The sequence below is a fragment of the Bradysia coprophila genome (genome assembly GCF_014529535.1).
Source record: "Bradysia coprophila strain Holo2 chromosome IV unlocalized genomic scaffold, BU_Bcop_v1 contig_84, whole genome shotgun sequence".
NCBI lineage: Eukaryota > Metazoa > Arthropoda > Insecta > Diptera > Sciaridae > Bradysia > Bradysia coprophila.
Window position 1 is genome coordinate 1994543 of NW_023503376.1, and position 13621 is coordinate 2008163.

A 13621-nucleotide genomic window follows, 5' to 3' on the forward strand; every position below is an offset into this window, starting at 1 on the left:
TAGTGGAATTTGAAATTTTGTGGAATGTGAAATCTCGTGGAATGCGAAATTTAGTGGAATTTGAAATTTTGTGGAATGTGAAATCTCGTGGAATGCGAAATTTTGTGGAATTCGAAATTTTGTGGAATGTGAAATCTCGTGGAATGTAAAATTTTGTGAACTGTGAAATTTTGTGTAATGGCAATTTGAATGATAAATTAATTGGAAAGTGGTTTTCTCTGTCCAAACAAAATATTGTGTTTACACTAAGCATAAATATTGCGCTCGAAAAAACATATCCAAAGAATTGGTACAGGTTTGTCAAGGAGAGCAACTCAATCAAAGCCATTCGTTAAAAATAAATGCTTTACCGTCGAGAAAATATCTTTTTCCTTATCAGTTGTGGTAAAAATTGTTCTATTCGCTAAACTAATTTCTTTTTAAATAGAAAACTAATAATATAATTGGACGGATATTTTATAAGAGCACTTTTTTCTTGATTGCTACAAATTTTGGTTCCGTGTTTTTGTTTCAGTTTCAGTTTTTCTTTTCCTTCATTTTTTTTATTTAGAAAAATATATTTGATACGTTTTGTACAATATTTGGATAACATCAGCTGTGTGTTTTTAATCGATTAAAGTCTATCAATTTAAAAAATGGGAAAAAATAACTAAATTTACAACTAAATTTAAAGCGTTATGCTCACGTTAACAGCTACTGGACACCTCCATTTTGATGTCGGAAAATCGAAACGTGGGTGCCGTTGAACTAACATCCCCGTGCTGACTCTCTCGATGCCGACGCAGATCGACTTTGCGCTGGAATGCTTTGTCACAGTGAGGTGCATTACAGACGAACGGTTTGTACGACGAGTGTTTCCTCATGTGGGTTATTAGATTTGAACTTTGGCTGAAAGCTTTTAAACATACAACACATTTGTGTGGCTTTTCACCTGAAAAGAGAAGAAAAAAAATCTTTTAGTTTTGCCGGGCAATTAAGACATCAGTTTTAGTTGATGTAAATTTTCAGAAAGAAGTAGTCATAATGTCATTGATGATATGACAGATATTACCGGCGAGGAGCAGATAATAGTGAATTTTCTGGCCGGAAAAGCCGATAATATGAAAAGAGTGAAAGTCAAATATCTTTCGAACGAATCAGCTTTTTCCTGCAATTCTTTTTTCCTAGAAAGGTAGATCCTATACCGACATTGCTCGGAACAACTCTTTCTTCTGTAAAATAAAACGGCGTGTCCCTAAAAAGCGACCCTTAACACTTATCAATTTTTAAGGCTATAAATCTGGCCAATCCAATGATTGAAGATAGTTTCGAAAGCTAATTCCGGCATGAACCGATAAGTGATTCCCAAGGTATGAGTCAGGATTCACAAACAATTTAAATTTACGTTTAATTTTGAACACATTTCCTTGGGTATTGTTGTGCTGATTCTTTGATAAAAACTGGGAAATTTTCATCCCGATGATGGAAATCTTCCCTGTTCTAGAACCTTACCAGAATTTTTCTCTTTTTCGTCAATAAATACCATTATTGAGATAGTAAGAGGTCATATAATTGAGTCTTGGGATCAAAAGTAGGTCTCTTTCATCTGTCAAAGAGACGTTTTAAACGTCAAACATTAGAAACTCTGTAAAACGGTCGGTAATTTCGTTAATTCTTCCTTATTTTTTTAAAAATCCAGTTAGTAAAAAACAATTTAAGAAAAATCAACGAAATTACTGACAACTTAAACGATTTATTATGTTTGACGTTTAAAACGTCACTTTGACAGTTGGAATAGACCTACTTTTGATCCCAACGGACTCAATTGATCATTCTCCATCGCGAAATCTAATAGTTACTTCTTCCCTGTTCTAGAGGGACAAGTTTTCTTCAATAAATGCCATTTGTCAGTCCTGTCTTAACGAAAGAAATGTAAAGCCTATTCTCCACTACCCTCCAAATATTTTCTTTGTTAATGCTAGGAGCAGCGCTATGATTGCACCTTTTGTATTTGATAAAAAGGTTTTCGGATGAAATTTTCTAAATATCAAACGAACAAGGCAAAGAGTAATGATAATGAACCGTCTGTATGGGAGAAAAGGATGTGCGAATACGGATATCAATTGAAGAGTCTTAGAGAGTGTGATTAGAAATAAAAGAATTCTTCGTTAAGTAACTAACGGATCAGATGTGGAGTCCAATATGTTTGTACCGATAAAATCAATTTAATCTATTGAACAAAACTATTCGTTGCGTAAACATTGGAACGACAGTCACACTGGAAAAGGACAGGAAATTAAGCTTGTCACTTTATAATTATGTAAATGGATAATAAAATGCCTCGAATTCATATAATAAACAGAGAAAATGCAATTAAATAAATTAAATCAGATATTGTTGTGTTTCACCCAGGCCTATTTTAATACGGCCAGAATGTATATATTGTATGCGCGGACTATATTTGTACTTGTGCCGTTTAATATTTATTTCCTAAATGGATATTAATATCATTTCACTTTATTCACGTTTAGGAAATGAGTATTTATATTAAATGAATTGTCCGTGCGCGGTCTCTTATTAAATATTCAAATTTTATTCGTTTTTAATTGGATTCAATTGTGTATTAGCTTTGTTTAATCTAAATCAAAAATCTTTTTGTCTTTTATATTTTCGATGCATGTGTAGAAAATGTTCTCTATCCAAAATGTAACAAGTTATGTACAGAGTTGGGGCAACACGGCGTATTACATTACTTGACAATAATACGAAGAGAAGAACTAATAAATTAATGTTGACTTTCAATGAGCGCTTTCTGCTTATTGTAATAATAATAGCTCAGATTTGCATGCAGTTTAGTTTTAGTTTTAAAAAAAATCGTTTTTATTAAATGAAGCAACAGCAGAGTGTATTTAAAACATTGTGTGGCTTTTGTCTTGTTTATGCCATAAATAAAATGCATATTTGAGAATTGAATGTGCATTTCTTCGATAATAATAAAAACTTTTATCAGATTTCATTTTGCGCATCGTCTGTGAGCCGATGCTACGACTAAATGGTAAATTGTTGTTGTAGAACATTGTGATATGTGGGTGAATTAACCTCCGTACGTACATTCCATTTACAATTGTACAAATTGTATTTTTGTAAATCTTTGCAAGAAAATCATTCAATTAAAATGTTCTTCTGTGACGCAGCCGTTGTTCATTTACCCAATGCTCAGAGATCGTTTTTTAGATTTGCTATGTTGAGAATGTGAAAAATCTGACCGTAGAATATCGACGCCAATAAGAAAACCTTACGTTTTCAGCAGGGAACAGTTTCCCATTTTTTCACAAATTTTCTCACATTTTTCCAATTTTCCTTGATGATTGCCAGGCATGAGCGCTGCCGAAAATAAGCCGCCGATCAAGCCGCCGCCGGCCATTTTTGAGCAAGCCGCGACGCAGCCGAGCCGGTGCCAAAAACACGGCTCAAGCCGGCTTGAAACGGCTGGAAAATGAAATAAAGATTTCGAAAGGTGAATGGGTGAAATAATTTTGAAAACCGAGATTCCTGTTGATCCTAAGCAGCTCAAGTACTTTTTGAATTTTTTTTACAAAATTAAGAAAATTTTGAAAATTTTCTTGAATTTTCATGAATTTTCCAGAATGGTATATTACGTCCTCGCTTCTAAGTTTGTTGTTTTGGCAAGTAAGACCTTTGCGGAACGAGCCGAAGGCGCACAATCAGTTAATTCACAAATTTGAGAAAACTTTATCGATCTTTGCGAATTTTCTCGATTTTTTTTTCTTTTCAATTTTTACTTGATTTTCGTGAGCTTTCGATTTCTTCTCGAAAACCATTTTCTTAATGAGTTAAATGAGTGCACCGGAGCATGATTTTCCATTTAGTTCAAGTTTTGAGGCAATAAAACTTGACGTGTTAGTGAACCTTAGACTTAGAGACTTGCTTGTAACAAGACCAGTTCCACTTTGAACAACCTCATCTACCTACATTTTCGCTTTCCGTACAATTTCATTTTTATGCTTACTAGTTCATTTTCCATGAATTTATCTAAACGTTTTTATTTTGAAAAAAAAGTTAAAAGGAACCTCCAGCCGAGCCGTTTTAAGCCGGCTCAAGCCGACTTTTTCGCCGCCGCCGAGAAATTTTTTTCGCCTAGCCGCCGCCGAGGTTTCTCCGTCGGCGCTCATGCCTGATGATTGTACTTTTTTTTCCACAAAAAAACATTTTTGGGAAAATATAGAAAAAGTGGGAAAACGTGGGGAAAATGTTTTCCCAAAAAAGTCCCACCGATTCTACTCGATCTGACATTTTACCTGGATGAGTTTTAGACCGCTCCAACGCAACAGCCTAAATCAATCACCTTTTCCCTGACTCAAATTGGCATTGTTAAGCACAATCTTCATCTTGGAAGTTTCTTCTGCTACATATACCGTCCGGTGTACAGAAGAGAACTCCTAAGGATGTAAACTTCTGGTCAGGTTAAGAGATCTATACTACTAGGTAGTGGATTCTTAGACTCGCAGTGGATCGATCGTGGATTGGCTTTGTCTACTCACTCTTTCTCTCTTAAAATGTAGTGATCGACGTTAAGTACAGGTAAAATCACGTCTAGGATAATGTGGTGTAGGCTCCAGAAGTTGTTTGAATATTTCAGAGATTCTAGTCGGTGATTTCGCAAAAGTGGCATCTGCTCCATACACCTTCAACGTCTACATCATCTTTTATCGGTGGTAGCGACGAAAATAAAGGTTCATCGTGTCAGCGAGGTCATTTATTGTAACGTTTATGCTAAAACAATTGAAGTAAAAGATTTTCCATTTTTATTTTGAAAATGCTTCCGATCTGACATTCCAGCTGAATAATTTTTAGACCGCTTAGTAAAAGCTCCAAAGCAACAGCCCAAATCTATCACCGTTTCCCTGACTCAAATTGAAATTGTTCTTCATCTTGGAAGTTACTTCTGTATTACATATACCGCCCGGTGTACAGAAGAGAACTCCTAAGGATGTGAACTTCTGGTCAGGTTAAGATATCTGTACTACTCGGTAGTGGATTCTTTGACTCGCAGTGGATCGATCGTGGATTGGCTTTGTCCACTCACTCTTACTCTCTTATAATGTGATGATCGACTTAAAACGTTAAGTACAGGTAAAATCACGTCTAGGATAATGTGGTGTAGGCCCTAGAAGTTGTTTGAATATTTCAGAGATTCTAGTCAGTGATTTTGCAAAGGTGGTATCTGCTCCATACACCCTCAACGTCTACATCATCTGTTATCGGTGGTAACGACGAAAATAAAGGTTTATCGTGTCAGCGAGGTCATTTATTGTAACGTATATGCTAAAACAATTGAAGTAAAAGATTTTCCATTTTTATTATGAAAATGCTTCCGATCAAAAGCAGTAACAGACTCGATAATTATGTGCTGGTCATATGCAGTTGCTTCTTGCCGTTTGCAAAAGGGGCGTGTTTACTGATTTTGAGCATCCAGGACAAAATTGCAATTTAATGAACAACCCAAATATCGTTCAAAAATAACAAGAAAGAAGTGGGGAAACGCAAGGACAAGAAAAACTTCTTCAAAGAATTATTATTTAGGGAAAAAAAATCAAAAGAACTTGCGATCAGGCATGAGCGCCGCCGAAAATAAGCTGCCGATCAAGCCGCCGCCGGCCATTTTTGAGCAAGCCGCGCCGCAGCCGAGCCGGTGCCAAAAACACGGCTCAAGCCGGTTTGAAACGGCTGGAAAATGAAATAAAGATTTCGAAAGGTGAATGGGTGAAATAATTTTGAAAACCGAGATTCCTGTTGATCCTAAGCAGCTCAAGTACTTTTTGATTTTTTTTTACAAAATTAAGAAAATTTTGAAAATTTTCTTGAATTTTCATGAATTTTCCAGAATGGTATATTACGTCCTCGCTTCTAAGTTTGTTGTTTTGGCAAGTATGACCTTTGCGGAACGAGCCGAAGGCGCACAATCAGTTAGTTCACAAATTTGAGAAAACTTTATCGATCTTTGCGAATTTTCTCGATTTTTTTTCTTTTCAATTTTTACTTGATTTTCGTGAGCTTTCGATTTATTCTCGAAAACCATTTTCTTAATGAGTTAAATGAGTGTACCGGAGCATGATTTTCCATTTAGTTTTAGTTTTGAGGCAATAAAACTTGACGTGTTAGTGAACCTTAGACTTAGAGACTTGCTTATAACAAGACCAGTTCCACTTGCACTTTGAACAACCTAATCTACCTACATTTTCGCTTTCCGTACAATTTCATTTTCATGCTTACTAGTTCATTTTCCATGAATTTATCTAAACGTTTTTAATTTTGAAAAAAAGTTAAAAGGAACCTCCAGCCGAGCCGTTTTAAGCCGGCTCAAGCCAACTTTTTCGCCACCGCCGAGAAATTTTTTTCGCCTAGCCGCCGCCGAGGTTTCTCCGTCGGCGCTCATGCCTGATGATTGCACTTTTTTTTCCACAAAAAAACATTTTTGGGAAAATATAGAAAAAGTTGGAAAGCGTGGGAAAAATGTTTTCCCAAAAAAGTCCCACCGATTCTACTCGATCTGACATTTTAGCTGGATGAGTTTTAGACCGCTCCAACGCAACAGCCTAAATCAATCACCTTTTCCCTGACTCAAATTGGCATTGTTAAGCACAATCTTCATCTTGGAAGTTTCTTCTGCTACATATACCGTCCGGTGTACAGAAGAGAACTCCTAAGGATGTGAACTTCTGGTCAGGTTAAGAGATCTGTAATACTAGGTCTAGGTAGTGGATTCTTAGACTCGCAGTGGATCGATCGTGGATTGGCTTTGTCTACTCACTCTTTCTCTCTTAAAATGTAGTGATCGACGTTAAGTACAGGTAAAATCACGTCTAGGATAATGTGGTGTAGGCTCTAGAAGTTGTTTGAATATTTCAGAGATTCTAGTCAGTGATTTCGCAAAAGTGGCATCTGCTAGATACACCTTCAACGTCTACATCATCTGTTATCGGTGGTAGCGACGAAAATAAAGGTTTATTGTGTCAGCGAGGTCATTTATTGTAACGTGTATGTTAAAACAATTGAAGTAAAAGATTTTCCATTTTTATTATGAAAATGCTTCCGATCAAAAGAAGTAACAGACTCGATAATTATGTGCTGGTCATATGCAGTTGCTTCTTGCCGTTTGCAAAAGGGGCGTGTTTACTGATTTTGAGCATCCAGGACAAAATTGCAATTTAATGAACAACCCAAAAATCGTTCAAAAATAATAAAAAAGAAGTGGGGAAACGCAAGGACAAGAAAAACTTCTTCAAAGAATTATTATTTAGGGAAAAAAAATCAAAAGAACTTGCGATTGAGAACTCGAATTTCGTCCTTCTCAGAAGCCATCGCACTACAAAAACAAAACAAAAAACAATTTCAACCGAAAAAAACACCGCCGATTCGTTTCGAAAGAAAAGACGTCTGTCATATTAGCCTCTAATTTCGTATTATTATCATTCAATCCATTTTTTTGCCAATGAATGGTACGGTTGAGTATATTGACACTTTTTCAATTAAAATAAATAAAATAAAAAAAAAACACCTTTCGGCACCTAGTCTATCACCAAGGCTGAAGATTTAAATTATACTCCGTCAAAATATTTATTAAGCAAATAATTTGCATAACTCGTTACGGGTTTATTTTCAGTCAAATGAAAAATAGAGACAAAATTATTTGGATTTGCATAAGAAAACAATTTTCCTTCAAACACTTGAAAAAGAAAAAAAAATAATTGGAAAATATATGTCATTTTAACCTTGAGTTTGTGTAAAGATCGTGTATCTAATTCAAATATGAACAGTTGAAATTTATCTCGCGCGTGTGATAACAAAAAATTTTTTTTTGGTGGATTTTTTAGCACTTGTACGTAAACACATAGGGTTGCCATACGTTCGAAATGGAAAATATTTTTTTTTTATTTTGTGATTATGGTAATTTTCTGCCATACCATCAGAATAATAACGTCAACTCAAATGTTTTTTTTTTTTATTTTCTCTTTCAAAATAGATTAAACACTTGAACAGACAAGTTTCACTGTCTGTATGATGCATGATAAACGGAATTTATGCAAAGAAATTTGATTTCATATCTAATGGATTACACTAAACTATGTAATAGATTAGGAGTGATTTAGATTCGTTGGAAAGCCACTGTCATTACCTTTCCAACGACACCTAACAAGCGACTGGAAGAATCGCATAGAGTGCATTTGAATCACTTTTGGAAATTTTCGGTAGTTCACCAATTTCCCTAGCAACAGAATCAGATTTCTTCGGTCTGCAAATACCAAGAAATTTTGGTAGAGACAAAATAGAACTAAAAAAAACTTCAATGGTGTGTTGCCTTGAAGTTGGTTGTTGTTGCAAAAGTAACGTCAGCAGCTACATGACAGTCTTACCCTTACTGACTACTGCCTCTCTTTGAAAAATTATTTGAACTTTGACCCTGGTTTTCTGTAATTTTCTAAGTTTTTCGTGGATTTTCTTAAAAAAAGATTTTGAGAAAATTTTAGAAAATTCGGGAAAATTAAGAAAATTCCAGGAAAATCAAGAAAATGTCAGAAAATATTTTCTTTAAAATAGATAGTACAACTACCTGTAAGCTCTTTAATTTTGCCTTGTTTGCGATATTCAAATTGTCCACTAATTTAGTGGCACTAAAGTCGGTTTCAAACATCAGAAAAAATTATTTGAAGAAGCCCATTCAATGAACTAAAGTTATTGCCATAAGCAATCATTAAATATCAATAAATCGGCAACTACCCCGCGACTACTCACGGAATGTATAAGTCCAAATGTAAGATATGATATTTACTCGAGCAGTTTTCCACAATGGAAATTTGGATCACTAACAGTAAAAGAATCATTGAAGTTTCAGTATGAATTTGTTGCTTCATTAAGTGAGAATAGTGGTAATGAGTACGAAAGAAATAGAAGATGAGGATCATATTATGCCTTATTGTTGGAGGATACGAACCAGGGCCTATTTTCAAAATTTATTTCACAAATTTCATTAAATTCATGAAATTTCACGAATTTCACGAAATTTCATTAAATTCACGAAATTTCATGAATTTCACGAAATTTCACGAATTTCACGAAATTTCACTAAATTTCATTTAAGTTTTCCGCAGTGTCATTTATATCAGAATACCATTTATTTCGAAGTTTTTAGCCCCGTACGAAGTACGTATTGCGTGCCGTGTGTAATTGATGGAATTCGAAGCAGACTGTGAGGGTAAAGGGTTTGCCTATGTTCACAGATTTTCTTTCAGTCTGTCTGTCACGTCGATATCTTGAAGATGGGCATATTCGGGTCAGCCCTTCGTAAGTTAAGGGTCGCCTAATTGTGTCAAGGTCTTTCGGGGATATCTACGGCAAAATAAACGATAGAAATGAAATGAAAAGATAGGAATTGTCGATACAAATTTAGGTAAAAAAGGTTTATTGAAATCGGTCCTAAGTGTGTTTTGCACATACATAAATCGAGTAAATTTCATCCGATTTTGCTAATTTTTGTTTTATATGGAAAGTAATTGAATACCATAGTTATTTGTGTGTCTGTTTTGGACTCACTTCGTTCGGACTACAACTCGCGAAATTGCCTAAAATTAATCGTCCAAAACAGACGCACAAAAAAATTTTCATGTAAGGGGTCGAAAACCTAAGAAAAATTTCAAAACTCCCTCCCTCACATGAAAAATAAAATTTTGTTGAAAAAATTTTAAATTTGGGTCCTTGGACTAAGGCCGCTAATCGGCCCTAAGTGATTTTCCTAATTAAGTTTAATTTGGAAGGTAATCGAACACCGAAGAGAAGGTCACACGATGTGGTTATCAAACGAGCGAAGCGTTATCTAGTGACGAAAACAACCACTTTTCGCAATTTGTTGCATAAATAACTATTTCAAGTTTTTTTCCACCGTTTCTTGAACTCACTTTTGCACATGTACATTTTGCACATTTCATGATAATTAAACTTTAACTACGTTTACGGGCGCAATAGGTTTACGGTCAAGTAGGGTGACTATGTTTGTTATCGTTCTTGGATGATAGAGGCAATAGGTGACAGTAGGGTGACAGTCACACTAGGGTCACGTACGCAATAGATATACGGGGTCGTATGGGGCTCAGTCGCAGCAAACGCTCCGACTGTTATGATAACTCGTTTTTATTTAAAATGAATGATTAAATTAAATTAAATTGAGAAAGATTTGAGAAGAATCATTATTTCTGACGTTGTCGCTTGATTAGACTAATCTAGAATATTTTTATTTCTTAATTAAATCGTGAGCTCTTTCAAAATAGATTTTAGTCGTTTAACACACATATATAACAAAGTGTGATCCCAAAAGGGCGACGACCGATCATACCTTACACCGTAGACATTGTTAATTTTTTATATGTAAAAACAATAAAGCGGAGCCAAAAAGCCAAAACTCAACAATGGTTCAACTGCGTTTTCAAGGATTGTGGAATCCGACAACGGAAGGCTCGAATGGTCAAATTTGGATTTGTTGCATTATTTGTAACAACATTTAAAAACCTACAATGATACAAGGTTCTGAAAGAACCAGGTTAAGACACCCACGAAGGCGGGTGACACAAGAATCGATAAACGTACTCAGTACAGATTGTGTGTGAACTCAACTTGAAGAAAATATTTTTTAGGAAAATTCGGAATTTTGTTTTTGTTACGTTGCCTTTTTCATATAAACTTCGTAGCCGCTGAACTCAATTTGTGTGTCACCGCCTTCGTGATCAACTCAGAGTTGTCTTAACCTGGTTCTTTCAGAACCTTGCAATGATAAACAGTGAAACGATCGCTAAAAGTTCTCTTCGTATTTTGTTTCAAAAATCGGTTCCCATTGGATTTTTGCAGAAATTGGATTAATTTCGTGAAATTTACGAATTTCATGATTTTTACAAAATTTCACAAATTTCACGAAATTTCACGAATTTCACGAAATTTCACGAATTTCACGAAATTTCATGAATTTCACTAAATTTCACGAATTTCATGAAAATTTCACGAAAAATAGGCACTGATACGAACAATACCTAAAGTACCAGTAAAGAAACTGATAAGATTAAAAAAAGCTTTTCGTTTAAGCTTTTCAAGCTTTTTGTTTGAGCTTTTTGAGCTTTTCGGTAAAGCTTATATATGCTTTACGCTAAAAAAAAATCATGTGAAAAATTTGAGTCATTTCCCGTTTTTTTTCTCTCTCAATTTTTTTTGCTTAGTTTTGTGCCGCACAACAGAGATGACATTGAAACAAGAACCGAAAATTATTTCTTTGTTACTGTTTTCAAGTCTGACGAATTTTCTAATGAAAAATGTTGAAAAGCTCGTGATTCATCACGAATTGTTCAATATACAAAAAATTTATAAAAAATATTCTCGACAAATGACTAACGAAATTTTCTGATTTTAAATTTACAATTCAGGTCACAGATACAGCAAGGGAACAAAATAATTATTTTAAATCCACAAAAAAAAATTAATTTACCTGTATGAATGTACGTGTGTTTCTTCATATCCGATTTTTGATGAAAACGTTTTCCACAATAGGTACATGGGTATGGCCTAGTATCGCTATGTATTAATAGATGTGTCGACAACGTAGATGATCTTTTAAATGTTTTCGCACATATTCTACACTGGAAATGGAAAGAAAAATGTTTTACACTAAGGTTGATCGTTGTACTTACATTTACATAATAAGTTACACATAACATGCGGTACAGTTTACAAAGCAAAAAAAAAAAACGCAAGAGAACATTTTACGACAAGTGTCACTGGAAAACTTTTATTTTCAGTTGTGATGATGGTATGTGTTTTCAAAGCTGTGACAATTTTGTTATTAAATGTTCTATTAATCATATCGAACGAAAACAGCCTGTGAAAATCACAAGTTTTGTTGACAAAGTCGAGTATCTTTGAATATAAATTCAAGCTTCGCAGTAGATATGATGAGGAATAAAAAACAATTTCTTAGGAAAACAACGTCTAACATCAGAAAAAGGCTGACAATATTTCTGATTTTGTGGGGTAACAAGCCGTTGGTTAGAATTAAGTTTCGATAGTAGGCTTCCTTTCCTTCGTTCAGAATTTTCATTTCACAAATGTTTCACATTGCCCTCAAACAGTACAGTAAACAGTAAGCACTGTGATGTGTATATGTATTCATTTACCTGCATATGATTAAACTAGAATTCTTTAAATTCAGAAATCATTGACCTTACACAGCCGCCAAACATGTCACCCAACATACAGGGCGAAAAAAGCGAAATGCGACATGTTTTCTGATTTCAAAAGAATTTCGTTGAACAAATAAACATCTAGATTTTAACATGTTACAGATGGCTAGCATAATGATCAGTATTATTATCAGTTCTATTACTTCCATTGATCGAAGTATTTTTGATCGGTTGATGTCAAATCTTGTACTTCAATATTTTAAACATGCATTTTTACATATAAAGGACTACATCATACAGAGCTTGTCATTATTTTTGTCACTGTTATCAATAACAGATGAATAACCGTATGTGAACTTTTTGTTAGGCTCCCGACCCGAAGGGCAGGGCTGTATTCCCCACTTGTCAAATAACAACTTGGAACCTCGTAAGTACAATGCTTTACGTGATTAGGCAATATAAATGAAAATGAAACATGCCGTAACACGTGAAAAAAGAAAACCTAGATTTTCATTCGTTAAACAAATTTTGCGTGGAATCAGTTACAAACCACAACATGTAAAATTTCCCTTGTCTATCCCTAAGTATTTTCAACAGATTAATACAGAATCTTTTACTTCATTACTTGTAACACTGATGTTACCAAGGTATTGTAAGAGCACGTCATATAGTGCTTATTTTTGACGCCGCTGTTGATAACGGAAGACGTGAATGTCTGTCAAAGGTAATGCGAAACCTATTGAAACTGTTTACATAAATCAATCTTCGTTAATTGAATGGTTCAGAGTCTGAACTTCAGACTCATACGCAATTAATCCCATTTTCGTTGTTGTCGACTCAATAGCGCAGTGTGTAAGTCGTTAGCCTCACACTGAATTATTGTGCTGAAAGTTCGTAAGTTCGAAATCGCTGACACATTAATAAAAAAATTATTAATGCTATGTGATATACGAATCCAACGAGCGAATACATCAGACACCAATCGCCATCTATCAGCAAATGGTGGGAACAAAAAGCTCTTCAGTCAGCAGTCAGCAAGCGATTTAGTAAGGTGCTTGGCTACGTCGTAGAAGACATTCTCATAGAATTTCTGGTCGGTATTATCATGGGAAAAGCTCTTCAATCAGCAATCAAGCAAGCGATATAGTAAGGTGCTTGGCTATGTCGTTGAAGAGAATGTTCTCAAGGTCTGGGTTGCTGAAATACAGATGTCGCAGTGAACGATGCTACCATCATCAAAATGAGATCCAATCAATGGAATGGAAAAACTCACACACGTTCGGCTGGTTGTCTCTAACAGAGAGACAGTTGGTAACATTTGTCATCAATAGTAATAAATTAACATATAAGTTAAGATTGTACTATAGCATACCAATAAAGGTGTCAAAACATGGTTTCATGCCATG

At 34.9% G+C, this 13621-nt stretch overlaps 1 protein-coding gene across 1 annotated transcript in view; it reads right to left on the bottom strand.

Moving 5' to 3' along the window:
- Positions 1 to 514: 514 nt before the first annotated feature.
- The window catches only part of LOC119072811 (zinc finger protein Gfi-1b), a 29786-nt gene continuing 16679 nt past the window's right edge, over positions 515 to 13621 (bottom strand). The window contains exons 5-6 of the mRNA XM_037178105.1: positions 11525 to 11675; positions 515 to 931 (exon numbers count right to left, since the gene is read on the bottom strand). Of these exons, the coding sequence (XP_037034000.1) occupies positions 687 to 931; positions 11525 to 11675 (396 nt within the window). The 3' untranslated portion in view covers positions 515 to 686. The remainder of the gene's footprint in view (positions 932 to 11524; positions 11676 to 13621) is intronic.